This window comes from Setaria italica, chromosome VII, assembly GCF_000263155.2.
Source record: "Setaria italica strain Yugu1 chromosome VII, Setaria_italica_v2.0, whole genome shotgun sequence".
Taxonomy (NCBI): domain Eukaryota; kingdom Viridiplantae; phylum Streptophyta; class Magnoliopsida; order Poales; family Poaceae; genus Setaria; species Setaria italica.
This window is the reverse complement of record NC_028456.1, coordinates 18,245,160-18,261,715: the sequence shown is the minus strand read 5'-3', so window position 1 is coordinate 18,261,715 and position 16,556 is coordinate 18,245,160. Positions and strand designations below refer to the sequence as shown.

Here is a 16,556-nt window from a genome sequence, read left to right as displayed (position 1 = left end):
TTGAAATGATCACATCCTCAAGTGCTACGTACGTACGTATCGCTGTGGCACTGTACTATCTGCTAGACGTACCGATGCAATTTGCCGACGGAATATACATGTATGGCGAGGGACATCACACCATTCATTATTCCCCACTACGCCCTCCACACGCATCATAGGCCATCAGTGCATTCTGCATGCATGGGGGGTGAAAAAACAGCGCAAAGTGCTTCTCGTTTTCATAAGAGACGACGCATCGCTTTCGCTGGCCGTGCATATGCTCGTACAGAAAAGGGGGAGCCAGCGATAGGCGAAAAGATGCTCGCAATGTGCGTGCATGGCCCATGCAGTAGTACCACATATCTTTGTATATATTACCAGCCACCGGTGCAAATTTGTTTTAAAATGTGTATGCGTACACACGCACTACAGAGAACGGGCCAGGGGACTAGTGGAGTACGTAACGTGTACATACGGGACCCATATGGCCATGATCACCTGCTTGCATGCATGGCTCACAAAAGATGCTACAGGGCAAACGCATTTGTTTATCAGGTACTTTCCATGAGGTTAATTATGTGATGTGAAGGAAACATGACCAAGCACTCAAAAGTTTGTCCATCTTCCTGAGAGAGTGAGTGTGCTAGCACACGGACACTAGCTCACTGATGGGCTTGGAAGCCCAAGATAAAAGCCGGATCATCGGCCCGTTAAAGCCCATGTCAACAATCAATATCCTCCAGTGCCATACATGAAACAAATCCCCCTCAAAAAAAAACCTCAAAAAAAATACATGAAACAAATCAAGCAGCGCAATAAATAATATGGAAGCTCTCACTCATTTATTTACTGTCTATAAGCTCATCAATAAACCAGTGCACGCTTTAAAAAAAAACAGTACACCACCAGTAGCAAAAATAACAAAATCTTTTTAGTCCCAAATAAAGTTTTTTTTGCGGCTAATAGTCCCAAATAAGTTGAGTATGCTGTAGCTGAAACCTCAACGAGAATTACCGACAAAAAAACATAAAGCAAAGAGGTATTGATTACTAATAGTAATAATATTAAAAGGAACTCTATCAATCATTTAGGTCATGGTTTGCCCATGTGGAATGCTGATTTCCACGCGCACCTATCAAGGATTCAAGGATACGTCTTAGAGGCTGTGTTCAAGGGTGAAGCCAATAGGGAACGCTGCTGAGGTTAGCTCCATTAAAACTATGGGATCAAGATTAGGGATGAACATATTATGTTAAGGAATTATAGAATTTCATCGGGGCTAGTTGACCCCAACAAAGCCCCTTGGTGTACTCTGTATTTTTATTGAGCCTCTCTGTACTGCGTCTCTCCTATGTTAAGTTCAGTCGAAGTCAAACATGACAATATTGCAAGGACAATTGTCATCGACTCATCATATAGAACCTAACAACTTTTATGCTTTTGTGGAACCTTCTTGTGATAGATGATGCAACCGTGCTTTTTAGCATCGAGTTCATGGACACATGAATAATACCCACTATATTGGAAGAGTAATATATTTTTTATTTTTATGGTAATGTAAAGGATAAATGAATTTTCTGACTAACTGGATTTCATATGCCAGCGTAGCAAATTACTATTGCGTCAAATTGATCAAGCCACTGATTTAGGATCTATTTGGTAGAGCTCCATTTAATTCTGAATCTCTATGGGAGGTGATTCTATGAGAGAAGTGATTCTGTAGCTAAAAGTGATCTCTAGCATAAATTCTTAAAATCAGGATTGAGAATCACTTCACAGAATCAGGAGAAGCTACTTTTTTCAGCTTCTAGTCTCTTAGTTCATTTCAGATAATCAATTTACAGAATCAGCAGAGAATCACTCCTCTTTGAACAGATCCAGCAGAGAATCGGTCACACGCATCGTTACTTAATTGCGCTGCTCTAGGGGATCCATGGGCCGCAAGTTCTGTTGCAAGCCGAATCGATCTATTTATCCATGGGTATGGGCCAAATGCTCTGAACAACCAGGACTTTAACAACCCCACTTCAGCCCATGGGTCACGAAGCAGCCCGCCGACAGAAGCAACGAATGGGAGAGGCATATTCGCCGCCGCCTCAGTAGTCAGCTCTGCCTATCCACCCTCCTGCGCCGCTCGCGTGCGCGCCGCGCGCCGCGCTCCTCGCCCCGCTCCGCACGACGCCGCCGCGCCGGGTCCCGGTCGCGATGGCCCTGCGCCCCCCCGAGCTGCGGTGGCTCGGCTCGCTCACCCGGCCCGGCCGCCTCACCCCGTCCCCGCTCGCGGCGCTCGCCTCCCCGCGCCGCCGCCGCCGCGCGCCGTCCCCGTCCCCTTCGCCCTCGCCCACCGACTCCTCCACCCCCTCCACCGCCCCCGCATCCGCCGGTAAGTCTCTCTCCCCGCCGCCGTTCCGGTTGTTGGCCTAGTGGCGACGGAGAAATGCTATGGTTGTTAACCCCAAGGGTTTGCTCTGCTTACCGGATGGCGCTGGGAATTCATTCTGTGCAGGAGGGCCGGGTGCGGAGGGGTTGGAGGGTCCGGAGTGGAAGAAGGTCAGTGCGAAGCGGTTCGGGATCAAGGAGTCCATGATCCCTGCCGAGGCCTGGAACGTACTGCACCGCCTCCGCAGCAGAGGTGCGTCCTCGGGCTCGATGGCCCGCCAGTGTTTCGTTGTTTGTTGTGGTCAACCCTGAAATGTCAATGTTGAACTTGGGTTTCAGTCCGATATCCTACGATTGGACTATTTGTGCGGATGTGCACAACGGGTGAGGGCACATTAGTTTAAGCCAACTCAATTATACTTAGTTACGGGTCAAATGTTGTAACAGATGCAGACTGGAATGAACACCCAGCTCATAGCTTCATATAGAAGGAAAGATAATTCTTGCATTTGACTAATTTGATTTTACTAGAAACTATCAGTTATGTCTGCAACAGAATATAAATATTGCTGTAATTGACTTTGTATGTAAATTTGAGGAGATTGGATAAAATCACTATTCAGAGCGAAACATGTTTGGCATACTTTGTGAAAGATACAAATGTTGTTGTAGGAGAAACGGCTAATCGGGTAGGCCAATGTAAACCATATGTGCCCTATTGGGTAGAGTGTTGATTAATACAGGTACTTCATATTGCTTTTACATCATGTCAGATACTAATAGCCAATTAGTTTGAATAGGGGAAATGTTGGCATTTTGTGGTGTCATGGTTGTCAGAAGTCACACTATGATCCTGAATCATAGCATTCAAGGCCATACCTGATCCTGCAAAACTGGAGGGTGCCTTCTTGATTTACAGTGTATTCCAAGAGTGCTATGAGTGCTATCTGGTCATTTTGTTCCTAATATGGTTCAGAAATGTCTATCTTATTCTTGATTAGATGGCATTTTGATTTGGTGCCATTTTAGATCTTTCTGCGGGTAGAATAGTGGTTTCAACAACGAGGAATTTCGATATTTGACATCAAATCCGCAAGCCTCACTTCTTTTGATCCTCAATTCACGTGCCTTTCAAAATATAACTCTCCGACTGCAAATTCTTTTGATTCGAGGGTTTCTCTCCACTTCTCTCCATTTCATTTCCTTTTCATTTCCCAGGCTCAGTGAATGGACAAGTTAACCCCTGCCTTATCTTCCCTACCTATAAGATCACGCCTCCTGACCGCGTCTCATTCCCTCTCTGGCTCTCTCCCGTTCTTCCGTGCCCCATCTCTTGCTCAAAAACAGAAAAGTGCAGACATCGCCCAAGAACTCCAAGCCTCTTTCATTCCCAAATCCTCGATTGCCTGGCACCTGATAATGCAATTGGAAGAAATGGGCACCTGTAATTGGATGAAGTTGGAACAAATATTCAATTCCAAATCCTCAATTGCCTAGCACGGTGGCACCTGCACATGCAATTGGATCGGATTGGCACCTGGACTCCTTGCTACACGTGCTTGAGCGGTTGAGCCCGTGCGGCATGCTGCACCACGGCATCAGGTGGAAGCGAGAGATGCAGGAGGCCATGCCAGACAGCAGCGGAGCAGCCGCCGGACAGCAGAGCGGTAACGAGGGAAACGGAAGGGGCAAGGCTCAGGCGCAGCGGAGGGGCCTCGCCGGCGTTTCAGGCGGCGGCGGCATCGCTGGGCGGAGCGAGGAGTGCCACTCGGTTCCACGAGGAGATAATGCAAAGGGGGCAAAACGGTCATGCAGTAGGGCTGTGAAATAAAAAGAATAAGAAAAGGAATTGAAATATAGAAAAGGGGAGAGAATCCCTCGTATCGAAAGAATTCGTAATCGGAGGGTTATATTTTGAAAGGCATGCAAATTGAGGGTTAAAAGAAGTGAGGCCTGCGAATTCAGTGTCAAATATCGAAATTTCTCTTTCAACAACATGGCTATTAGTTTTTGCACCACAAACCTAGGGAAATAGGGATTAAAAAAGGTTAAGTATCATTTTTTTCTATAGAATTAACTAGCCAGTACTTATTGCACAACTGAAGTCGAGGCCTATGACACATTTTAACACCTAAATCTTACATAACATTATAAGATGTGTGATTTTACTGTGATCCTACCACACCGTACTAAGAACAGGATTCTATTACATTCCTATCAGTTACGTTGATGGTTTTAGTTGTTTTGGTGATGGTTACATAGTATCGCATGCATAGGTTCATAATTGTAGGATCCTTGTTGCACAACTTTGTTGAGTGTCCTTTCATTTTGATTTTCTTTCTGTTGATTTGTGGTTGTGTGAAAATATCAGATTAATCAATGTATATATACTTCCAAAATAGTTTTTTCTATATGAAATCTTGCTCACTCCTTGACTATATTGCTGCAGGAATTTGGAATCTATGCTTCTTATATCTATTTAATGCTAGCATGTTATGAGTTAAGAACTAATAAACTACACCTTGCTTATTTTGGCGTCTAGGTTGCATGGGCCTCATGTCATTCGATGTAGGTGATCTAAATATATGCATGAAAGCTTTGAGGGCAGTCTTGTTGCATAGTGTTGTATCCAGTGGATGTTTTTAATTCCATTGTATTTTCCTCTCCCCATTTGTTAATTAGGTCCTTGAGTACCCTTTATTGTTGGTGGTTCGTCGCACTACTAGTTTTGTTTATATGTTTCACTTTTTGTGCAGGATATGATGTGTACCTTGTTGGTGGTTGTGTTCGAGATCTCATAATGAAGAAGACACCGAAAGATTTTGACATAATAACAACAGCTGATCTTAGGCAGGTTATAACTCAAATTAACGAGGATGCTATGATGGTGTAGTGGTATTATTGGAATGAAATAGTCTGCCCAAGTTTGAGGTGTACATTTCGTGGAGCTATTGATTCATTGGATTGTGTAGATAGTTAAGTTTGCTGTTATAGTTTTGCAAATAGCAAGTATTACATTGTTGCTAAAAACTATAAAGTACGACGCAGATTTTGACTTATTTGCTGGTTATAGCTGACAGGTGCTTGTGCTTTTGGTGTATTGGGTGCAAAATTTCACTTTTGAAATGAATATATACTTTGATTGCGTATGTTGTATATACCTATAATATCCAAAGACATTACATAACAGTATGGCATATGTTCCAGTGCCAAATAAAGTTATCAATGTGTGTGATTGTTTAAATTTCTCCTACTTATGTAGTGCTTCTTTAGTTATCACATGTTAATAATTTGGGTTAAAGAAACACCTTTTGTGTAGTTTGACCCATATGGTGATTGCTTCATTCTGATTGTGAGGTTTTCATGTTGAGAGTTTTTTGAGTTGCTAAAGAAATATAGCTTATACGATGAGTTTGTGCCAATTAAGATTATTATTTAAAACTCTGCAGGTGAAAGACACTTTCTCAGGATCAGCTGTTATCGTAGGAAGGCGTTTCCCCATATGCCATGTACATGAGAACAATTCCATCGTTGAGGTTAGTGTACCTTTTTTACTGATTGTAAATGGTAGCACCCTCTGCACAAAACAGACCTCTAGTCGTCAGCTACTTCTTGGCAAACTGTACACTTTTTTGTTGTCATTTGCGGAATATATTTTTCCTTATGCATTAGAGTGTGCAGCTAGCCAGATATATCTTATCCCTTCTTATTGCAGGTGTCTAGTTTTAATACTTGTGCAAGGGGGTCAAGTGGTAGCCAGATTTACAATTCAAAGAGCCAAAACTGTAGCAAGAATGATTTTGTTCGCTGGAAAAACTGCCAAGGGAGGGACTTCACAATAAATGGGTTAGTGCTTCTGTACTTTTGAATGTAACTGGATGCCATATTGCAGGTTGTACTATTATTTTTTTTTGAATATGCAGGTTAATGTTCAACCCATATTCAGAAAAGATCTATGATTACTTGGGAGGCATTGAAGATATTAAGAAAGCTAAGGTTTGTGGTACTTGTTTGTTTCATTTTTGCATCAGTTTAAAAGTCCTTTTTCTGCGCTCATTTTGCAGTCTTCCTTCTCCTTTCAACAGGTTCGTACTGTAATTCCTGCTGGCACTTCGTTCCAGGAGGACTGTGGTCAGTATCCAAAGTTTAACCATTTCTTTTATTATAGTTCCGCTTTTTCTGTGTGGTCACTGTCATTAATGCAATCATGTAATTAACAGCCCGTATTCTACGTGCAATTAGAATTGCAGCTCGGTTAGGGTTTAGCTTCCCCAAAGAAACAGCTTATTATGTGAGAACACTTGCCTGCTCAGTGGCAAGACTTGACAAGGTCTGATTCTGGCATGGACAATGTGGTTTCATTATATAAATGAGACTTTTCTAAAGAAGCGCCATAAGTTAATAAGTAGCTCTTAATGATTTATTTATTTACAATTTACAGGGAAGAATACTTATGGAGATGAACTATATGCTTGCTTATGGTTCAGCTGAAGCTTCTTTAAGGTTGCTTTGGAGATTTGGTCTTCTTGAGCATTTGTTGCCCTTTCAGGTAAGCCCATGGCCAACTGGAATGGACATATATCGAAATCAAATGTTTGTTAAGCTTTTGGTTATTGTGCTTTTGACTAAATGATTTGATTGGACTGTACAGGCAGCGTATTTCTCTTCGACTCGTTTTAAGAGGAAGGATAAAGGAACCAATATGCTACTTGTAAGCTTTATTTTTGTTACTAGTTTATTGTTGTCACGTAGATTGACAGTAACTGTACATGTCAGTTGTCACATTATGATTGAAAGGAATTCAAATCTTCAATTGACATGCTATCAATGAAATAGAAACTTGTGTTTGTTGTGCTCTTCTTGCTCCATGCCCCACGTTGCAGAGTAGAACATTTCCACATGTTCACTAGAATTTGTGGTGGATTACCAGTCTTATATAAATTTCAATGAAGATTTTCTGATTGCAAATCTTGCTGGATTCAGATTGAGATATTCTGTCTGCCAGGGCACTTTGTTTTGTTGGCATGCTACTAATCCAAATACGCACAATAGATTTTTTTTAATGGCACTTTAGTTGCAGTTTTTGTTCAATAATTTTGTTGTTTTATGTAGTTGGTTGGTTTGTCCATTAGGTTGACTGCGTTATCAATTCTTTGTGCAGGTCTTATTTTCTAAGCTGGATAATTTTCTTGCACCCAACAGGCCATGCCATAATAGTCTATGGTGAGTTGAATTATCCAACTTCTTGCTGGCAGGCAAGGAAAAATTTTATGTATTTTATTTCTAGCTGATGTGGACTTTTAAACATAGTTAAATCTGGAGTAATTGCTGTAGTTTTGTTCTTCCCTAACATGTTCTACTTGTTATTGCTACAGGATAAGCCTTTTAGCTTTTCATGAAGCGTTGGCACGCCAACCATGTGATCCTTTGGTGGTGGCTACTTTTGCACTAGCCTTCTACCTGGGAGGTGATATGTCATTGGCAGTGGATATTGGAAAATCAATCAACCGGCAACATGATACTAGCTATCGAGAGCTCTTAGAACCCAAAGTCTGGGCTGATAAGCATTTGGTAGATGAAGTACAAAGCTTTGCTGCATTGATGAAGCGAGTGTTAACTGAAATGACTGATGAATATTTTGTTGCAAATGCTATGGCAAAAATTCCTCAAGCACCATCCTCAGATCTTGTAAGCACTACCGACTTATGTCTTCCATTTTTAGCTTAGATGTTTTCTCCAATGTTTAATGTGCAACCTGGCCTCTATATCTGCGAGAAAGGTACTTGAAGTCATGGGAGTGTGACTGTGTGAAGGATATCAAATTAATTCACATTGTTTATCATAATAACAAACACGAGAAATGAGTTCATTCTGTCAGTATTGTTTTGTTCTAAGGTAAGCAAACCGAATTAATTGTTGTTTATGATGCTGTCAACTATCCTGTTCCTGTACTTAAAGTCAAAGGATTGGGACAGATACCAAATTAGTTCACATTGTTGAAAATAACAGTGATAAACATGATAAATGATGTTTTGGCTTTCATTCTGTTTTTTAGAGGTACTGGCTTTCATTCTATCAATAAGGTAAGCAAATAATTAAGTGCAATCAGTGATGCAGCTAACCAGCTGATGGTACTTAAAAGTCATGGAAGTGGGACAGACATCAAATTAGTTCACATTGTTGAAAATAACCTGAAAAATGAGTTTTTGGCTTTCATTCTGCTAATGCCTGTTTATTCTAAGCTAGACAAAAAAAATAAAACACCGTTAGTGTAGCTGCTAACTGTGCTGGTGCTGTTTATGATGCTAGGTGTTTCTTTTATTTCCTGTTAAATAATTGGTTTTATCCTATTCTAGGTATTTATACCGCTACAAGCATACCTGAAGGTTCTCAAATTCATCGAGTGTGTTCAATACGGCAAAAAGGAGCGTGGCTATGAACCAAAACGTGATGGGAAGATCAATTACCATAACCTGTCTTATGGTACAAATGCGGAAATAAGGAATCTCTTTACACTGGTCGTTTTCGACACACTGTATCCCACGAACATGGAGGATCAACATGATGGGAGTTCTTGAAGGTAGATCGTGATCAGGATGAACCATTCAAGGCTTTCAAGGGGCCTGAAGCTTTGCAAGATCATAATATATTGCAAGGTCCAGAATTGAGCTGCTGCATCGAAGGAAAGGCAGAGTATCCGATGCCATTGCTTGTTCTGATGCTGTTGGTATATTCATGCTCCTCACCGCCACATGGCAAGAGTTCGAGCTTTCTGGGGGAAGTTGATAGTTCTCTGAATAAAACAAACTGTAGGGATTTAGCATTCTTTCTAACTGTTGGAGGTGCTTTCATAAGAAAACAATTAATATGTTGAATTTGTTTTTGGACACCTTCCTGGACAAGGGATACGCCCTGCAAATGATTCCCCTAAGGGCCTGTGTTTGTTTTGTTGGAATTAGGTGGAATTGGAATTAGTTTCCAAGGTCGTCATATTTGGCTCCCTTGGAATTGGAAACGGTGATTCCTCGTGATTCCACCCTGCCTTCCTCAGATTCCGAATAAAAAATTAGGAAACAAATTCCTTCCCCGACTCGCCCCTGACTCCTCGCCCCTATGCCGCTGTCCCCATCTTCAACTCATCGCCTCCCACACCACGGCCCCCTCCTCTGGCGCCCCTTCCGCCTCCTCCTCCTCCGCTGCCCCCTCTTCCTTCTCCGCCGGCCGCCGCCCTTCCTCCGTGAAGAAGGCAACGTTGAGGATCTTGGTCGGAGGCTAGCCGAAGCTTGGCCGGCGGCGGCAACGGCGGACAGGCGGTGCGCCACACCGGCAGCAGCGGCGGCAAGTGAGGCTTGGGAGCGAGGGCTAAAGCATCAGGAGCTCACCGTGGTTCCTTTTTGGTAGTTTGTTGGAGAAGATAGGGCTGGAGGATGGGGTTCACCGGCGGCGCCCAAGCTTGGGACCGGTGGCAATGGCTGGCGCAGGGGCTTCAATTCCCGGTGATTGAGGCCATGGCACAAGGAAAGGATAGGTAGAGGAGGTAGCTAGGAGGGTCAAGCAGCTGCGCGCGGTGGTGATTTGGGAATGGCGGGGTGGAGCTTGGGGATTCTTGCCGGCGGTGCGAGGAGCTCGGGTTCTTGGTGTTTCTGTCCTGAGGAAAAAGACAGGAGACTGAGAGAGAAGGCAGGGTTGGCGTGCCTGGCCGTGGTCGTGGCGCCAGCAAAGCAGAATGGCTGGCGTGATGAGCGATTCAGTTCATTCAGTTAAGGTTCACGATCGTGTTCCAACTGACCGATTTCGAGCCAAGAAAACTTGTTAAACCCGTGCACAAACTATACCTAATAAAACTTCATTTATTACTAATAATGCATCCAAACAGCATTTAAAATTTAATTCTAAGAAAAACTTTCTCGGTACATTCAAATAAGAAAATTTAATCGAATCAAATTCTACGGAATCCATTTCCTATGGAATCTTCGCTAGAATATCATTCATGGAATGAGTTTCAATTCTAAGGAAACAAACGGGACTGTTTGCACGAATTTTAAACAGTGGAAGTTGGGCTCCGAAAGGCATTTAGGTTTCCCGATTTATACAGGCGCCCCGCAGCGGCCCAAGCCCAGCAATTCGGCCCATCACCCATCCCCACACCACCAAACCGCGTCAAAGGCTGCGAAGCCCACCTGTCCCTCTCTCGCCGCCTCTTCTTCTTCTTCTTCTTCTTCCCCAACCCCACTCTTCAGTCGCTACACGACACCCCGCTCCCCCGCTCACCGTCCTAAAACCCTAGCTCTCCCCCTTCCCCACCTCACCCCACCGCACCCCCGCGATGGCCACCGCCGACGGCGAGCCCCAGCCCGTCGCCGCCGATCCCGCCCCCGCCCCGGCCCCGGCTCCCTCCCCCTCCCCGGCCAAGCGCAAGCCCGAGGCGGACGCGGAGGCCGACGCCGACCTCGCGCCCCCGAAGGCGGCGCGCCCCGATGCCGACGAGGAGGCCGCCGCCGAGGCCGAGGCGGCCAGGGCCAGGGCCCGGGCGGCCGACAAGGGGAAGGGGAAGATGGTGGTCGAGGAGGAGGAGGAGGAGGAGGAGGACGACAGCGAGGAGAGCAGCGACGATGACGACGACATGGAGGGCGGCGGCGGCGGCAGCGACGACGACGAGCTCGTCGAGGACCCGCTGGCCGAGGTCGACCTCAGCAACATCCTCCCTTCGCGGACCCGCCGCCGCGCGCCTCCGCAGCCCGGGGCGTACCTCGTCGCGCCCGAGGAGGCTGTCGCCGAGGACGACGACGACGATGACGCCGACGTGGTTCCTGAGGAGGGGGCGGAAGGGGAGGAGAGCGATTAGGGCTGCGGCGCCACGGACTCACTAGGTAATTCCTTTGTCCCGTGCTCTGCGCTCAAAATGCATCTATGCAATGCTACTAGTTGGGTACATTGTTTTGAGGCCTTTATTTAATCGCAATAGTCTATCTGTGGCGTCTAATTCTTAAATTCTGTAACGTTCTTGTGCTGTGTGTTACTTTAAACTTGGTCCTACTCAGTTTGATGTGCATAAGATGAGTTGCATTTGTCACCTAGATGCTCCTGCTTCTGATCTGGAATTGGGCCTTATTACATAGAAATGCACAAAATTATGATTGCAGTTGGATTGCATCCTTCAATATGTATTGTATGGTGCTGTCCTTGAAATGGGTTCGTCAGAGGCTCACCTTTAGTTATCCTCTTGAAATGGCTTCCTTTTTGTCCTTGGTTGATGTGTGACATAGGCCCCTTAGTAGCTTCGATGTGAGCACTTGAGCTTATTCACTTAGACTGACTTTACATTTTTTTTTCAAAGTAATGTCACCCTATTGCTGTGGATGACGTAACTTGTTTGTGAGCGACAGTTGCAAAGCAACTTTATTGCTGGCTTGCTGTCTCTGAGTGAGTATTTGTTTGACTGAGATTTGCTAAATTTGACTGATGGAACTGCATGGTCCTGACGCTCTTTTCGAACATATACATCAAAGTAGTAGATAAGGCAATTGCTGAGTCAAAATCTTAGACGGATTAATTGGGTAAGACTGTTCTTACTTAGAAATGGTCAGATGTTGGAAATGAGAGAACTGTTACATCATCTGGTATGTGGTATGCCATTCAAGTGAGCTAGTAGTTTTGAAGATTGGACTTTGGAGGTTTAAATCAAATTTATTTGCTTCTCAAAAATGGCAGGATCCTGATCCTATGATCCAATTCTGTCAAACCAAAAGAACCTCACTTTGGTTTTGGATTGGGATTCTTTCAGCCTTGATCTGACTTATTGTGCTAAAGGTTGCCCTAGTCAGTCACCTAGGCGATGCTGAGGCTCTAGGTGCAATCATGCTGCTGGTGTTTGGGATGACATTACCACTTTAGTTGCTGCCCCAACCTAGTCAGCCCAAGGAGCAGCAAGGTAAGATAGGCAGGCACTGAAGTAACACTGGGTGAATGAGTGGGATATATTTTGTGCTATCACTTCCTGACTGAAAGGGCATAAATGATGCGTGAACATTTACATGTAAATGCCTCTAGTCCTTTTGAAACATACTCATTTTGCAATGTCTGAGTGTTGGCTGCCTAGGCCTATGTGCCACCTGCTGCCTGCATAGCCCCTAGTGCTTACTCTGGTAACAGAGATGCTGGTGTTGCATCCCTTGTCACCGGGTTCGTGATACGGTGCCACGTTCCCTGTACTGGGAACATGGTACATTTTTTGTCCCCTCCTTGTTAAAATCTCTCTTAAGTAACGTACCGCGTAACTCGACCCACGTTCCTCGATCCATCGATCCGGGAACTTTTGTGACACTGGTTGCGTCTTGCAGAATTTATCTTGGTCCTTGGAGACGTTGAAGGCTTAAGTGGTTTCGGTGATTAATGTTTTTATTTCTTAAATATTTGTAATTAGTACACTACAAAAACATGAGTCTGTCTGAGCTAAGCTATATGTCCGACTTGGATTGGCTTTTAAACTTGAAGATATACACTAGGCTTAAGGTAGATCATGACTCTGAGCTGAGCAAAAGTTAATACCCATCTCAAAAACATCACGGAATTTGTTATGTTTGCCCAGCTTCATCTTAACAAAGCCCATTTTGTGTGTGTATCTGATTCAAGTCATACATGAAGGCTTGTGCACATTACTGTAAAGGCATTTCTAGACGCATCTTATATGATGGTAACCTTGTCATAATTATTACTTGTTGCAATTCATGTTCTGAGTAGCTGCTTTAACCTGAATAGCATGATTGCGCTCAATTTTATGCCTCACTTAACTGCCCCGAAAGAAATATGCTTTAGCTTTACTTTAATTTCCTTTGTGTTGCATAAGCATAACTCATATTCTAAAGCATACATCAAGGCCATCTTGTGTGCTGTACTTGTGTGATGTTGTTTCTCTGTTTCAATTTAACTATGTTAGTTTGCTTGTATCATCAGCTATTTGTTTAAGTACTGTGGGCACTAATGCAAGCATCAAGCGTCGACACACCACCACTTTTTCAGGCACAGTTATGTCATATCTTGGCCTAGACTAGACTACATGGATGCCAGTATGCTTTTACAAGCACTTGTGATAAACTCTTGCGGCAGATCCTAGCCCAGTTAATGGGCTTTTACTCTACCCCCCCTCCCCCCTCCCACAAAAAAAAACACGTGGAAGAGCTGTGTACCTTTTTTATTCAGGACTCCTTACATGCCACTGTGATAAACTCTTCCTGATCTGCCATCACTGAAACCAATATCCCTTCAATGCCACTGGGATTGACCCTTGTATGCAACTCTAAATGACATTGAAGGGATAAAAAATTTGAACTCAGGTGGCATTGAATAGCAGTGGCAGATCAGGGATTAGAGTTTTTACCAGTGGCATATGAGGATTTTATGTTGTATTAAATAGAGGGAAAAATGGACTTAGTACACTCTCCCCTAGATAAGAACTAGACTCCCACCCACCTCACAACTCATCTTAGGTTAGACTTTGATTGATCAGAGTAGCAGCTATGTAGCGGTTTTTTCTTTCGACATGACAGCTTCATTCTTCATATTCCAAGGTAACTTGTGGGGAGCATACGTTTCTTGAGCTTCTCTATCTCCTTCCACACATTGCTGTCTGCTTGAGCTATGGTTCTTATCTTGCCACATGGGTATAGAAGCCAAGCCAGGCCTACATACTTCCACATGTTGTGACTCTTGATCCAGCCAAGACTCCAAGTTGCTAGTGTGACCTGTTTTCCTGCCATATGATAGCTATTGATTGAGCTGTTACTGAAATTGCCCTTTCATCATTGTGAAATGCTGCATCTTTTATCCAATATGCATGTTGTTGAAGGCGTTAGATTTTCTGGTTGACATTGGAACTTCTTTGTTAGTATGGATGTTCTTATTTCTTAAGCTCTCTTTGATCTGAGCTGATCCCTGCTCCCCTATTTCACCCAAGTTTACAGTTAAATCAGTAAGTTATGGCTCTTGACAGTAGATGTTAAGTAGCCATGCTGAATGTCCCCTAAAAGAGTTTTTCTTATCAAGTCACAGTTCAAATCCAGACAAGACAAGCAGATACCATACAAGTATTAGATGTAGGTTATTTATATGGTTCTAACGAAATTTGCTCAAGCTGTGTGCTTGTGTTACTTAAGTCTTGATGTTAAAGATACGTCACCTCATTAAATTTCAACATGGACACATGGTGATCTGTATGAGAACAAACAAATCCCTTACATTCAAAAAAAAAAAAAGCAAATCCCAGGCCACAGTCATCTATCGCAAGAATCAAAACCATCGGGCACTGGGTGTCGTTTTTACATCCAAATCTTGGTCTAGTGCAGTTGTCAATCTGCTACTATGAAGTATAGTTGGTTGACTCATAATGGTTGGATTTGGATGTTGCAGGTCTATTGTTTGTCAATATTTAATCCTTTTGTTTCACCAATCCATCAAATGATTAAGGAGCTGTTCATTCATTCCGAAGAACCGTATAATTAGCCGGGGCCCTCCCATGTGTTTCTAGTAGCGGCCAATTAATGTGCTGCCAAAATCTACTCTGTTACTGACCACTCAATAGTTGATGTGCTTCTATTGATCGATGATTTCTCAGTTGGGACCATACCAATAAAGCTCTTTCTTGTTGGTCTGATAACACATGATTGAAACGTGATCTGCTCAATAAATCCCTGCATTGTTGGAGAGATTGTAGTCACGCATGTTCCAGTTCGTTTAGGTAGGAAACCAATAAACGCTATTGCTAATGTTGTTGCCCTTTTTTATTCATGCAGGAAGGAATAGTGGTCTGGTGCTGGAGCCGGATATCATCCTACGTGCTGGGACCTAATGGACATGTTTTCTGTTGGGGTTGGTCACGGATAACCCAATCATCATTCTGCAATCTTTAGAGTTCTCTCTGTCAACCGTGATTTAGTGCATCATTAGGGTTACTTGGAGTGCTGAAGGGGGAGACTTGGCTAGTTCTAATTATGTAACGCTTAAGATTTGGCAAATGGTAATGCTGTGGTCATGGTTGAACAGTTAACGTCGCGCTTCTGTATACAGTAGTTTCAGACTTGCAGTTCCAGCGGTTGTTTATCTTCTGCGTTTTGCTGGCACGGTGATTCTCGTGTAGTTTAGTTGGAACCTTAATCCCTTGTTGATGGTGATGAGTTTGGTTGCCCTTTAAAAATATTTATTTATGCTTCTGTTCGCCTGCGGTTTTCCACGAGCTCCTGGCTTGGTCTTGCGTTTCCAGAAATCAGGATCACAGACCGAGGGAGTGTGGCATGGTATAGCATTATGGGTAGATCTGCACTAAGCCTCGTACATGGGCTTAGAATCAGGCACTGGGCAAACTCTTAGTTTACTTGAGCTTCAAATCCGCCCTCTTAATTGACTGAGACATGGGAATGCTTAGCAAAAGACCTGCCATGTGTTGCTTCTTGATACGCCTCTAACCATCCACACTAATTTCCTCCTCTTCTTTTTTTTTCTCTCCTGCTTGGCCGATTGGCCCAGCAGCTGATCGATGGGCATGTGATGGATGGACCAGATGGAGAGATGAATAATAAAGCGTCGCTTTCGTGGTGGTCCTAGCTTGTTGCACATGATTGGAACCGGGTCTACAGAATAAGTTCTCCCCCATGGCATGCCTCCTTTCAGCCATCACAGTGCATGATCCCTTCTCATGCTGGTCCTGGTCCTGGTCCTGGATCACCTTAGTTTGGTGATCCGAGTGCATGCACGATTCCATGAAAGGGGGGGAAAGCTGAGCTGGAGGGAGGGGCGAGATGTGATGATAGATCGATGTATATGGATATACGCATGCAAATCCCTCGATGATGATACAACACTTATCCATTGGGGGCACTATCAATGTTTCTTTTTCCTTCGATGTTAAAATCTCTATTGCAATTACACATCCACCCTTTTTCCATATTGCGTGTAATACAAACTACAAACTGTAAAATTCTGTCAGAAGAGATAAAGGTGGTTGTGTGGTGTAATACAAGAAGAGTTTAGATACCATTTATGTTTCATATGCTTCACCTTTCTTTTTTCCCCCTTAATCCAGCAGGAATCAAACTATTTTTCAAAGATGCCCTATAAATTTTCAGGTGAAATCCTACGTTTAAAATGGGGCCTACACGGCTGTGTCCTTTGTATATTGTATAGGTTAAAATAAAACTGAAATT

At 43.7% G+C, this 16,556-nt stretch overlaps 2 protein-coding genes across 2 annotated transcripts; both read left to right on the top strand.

Moving 5' to 3' along the window:
- The first annotated feature begins 2,115 nt into the window (after nt 1–2,115).
- Nucleotides 2,116–9,356, top strand: LOC101786112 (CCA-adding enzyme). The gene is made up of 13 exons (XM_004975390.4): nt 2,116–2,365; nt 2,489–2,614; nt 5,118–5,215; nt 5,811–5,897; nt 6,077–6,207; nt 6,285–6,357; nt 6,447–6,492; nt 6,582–6,691; nt 6,803–6,910; nt 7,013–7,072; nt 7,523–7,584; nt 7,737–8,049; nt 8,718–9,356. Exons 1-13 carry the CDS (start codon nt 2,188–2,190, stop codon nt 8,937–8,939), a joined length of 1,614 nt encoding a protein of 537 aa, XP_004975447.1. The 5' UTR covers nt 2,116–2,187; the 3' UTR covers nt 8,940–9,356.
- Nucleotides 9,357–10,605: 1,249 nt separating this feature from the next.
- Nucleotides 10,606–15,562, top strand: LOC101785708 (histone H2A.Z-specific chaperone CHZ1). The gene is made up of 2 exons (XM_004975389.3): nt 10,606–11,231; nt 15,150–15,562. Exon 1 carries the CDS (start codon nt 10,688–10,690, stop codon nt 11,204–11,206), a length of 519 nt encoding a protein of 172 aa, XP_004975446.1. The 5' UTR covers nt 10,606–10,687; the 3' UTR covers nt 11,207–11,231; nt 15,150–15,562.
- The last annotated feature ends 994 nt before the right edge of the window (nt 15,563–16,556 follow it).

Excerpts from the sequence above, each read along its gene's own strand:
- LOC101786112 (XM_004975390.4), top strand. The coding sequence starts at position 2,188 with ATGGCCCTGCGCCCCCCCGAGCTGCGGTGGCTCGGCTCGCTCACCCGG. Across the intron at positions 2,615-5,117 it reads GCACCGCCTCCGCAGCAGAG|GATATGATGTGTACCTTGTT; the intron begins GTGCGTCCTCGG and ends CTTTTTGTGCAG. Across the intron at positions 8,050-8,717 it reads AAGCACCATCCTCAGATCTT|GTATTTATACCGCTACAAGC; the intron begins GTAAGCACTACC and ends ATCCTATTCTAG.
- LOC101785708 (XM_004975389.3), top strand. The coding sequence starts at position 10,688 with ATGGCCACCGCCGACGGCGAGCCCCAGCCCGTCGCCGCCGATCCCGCC.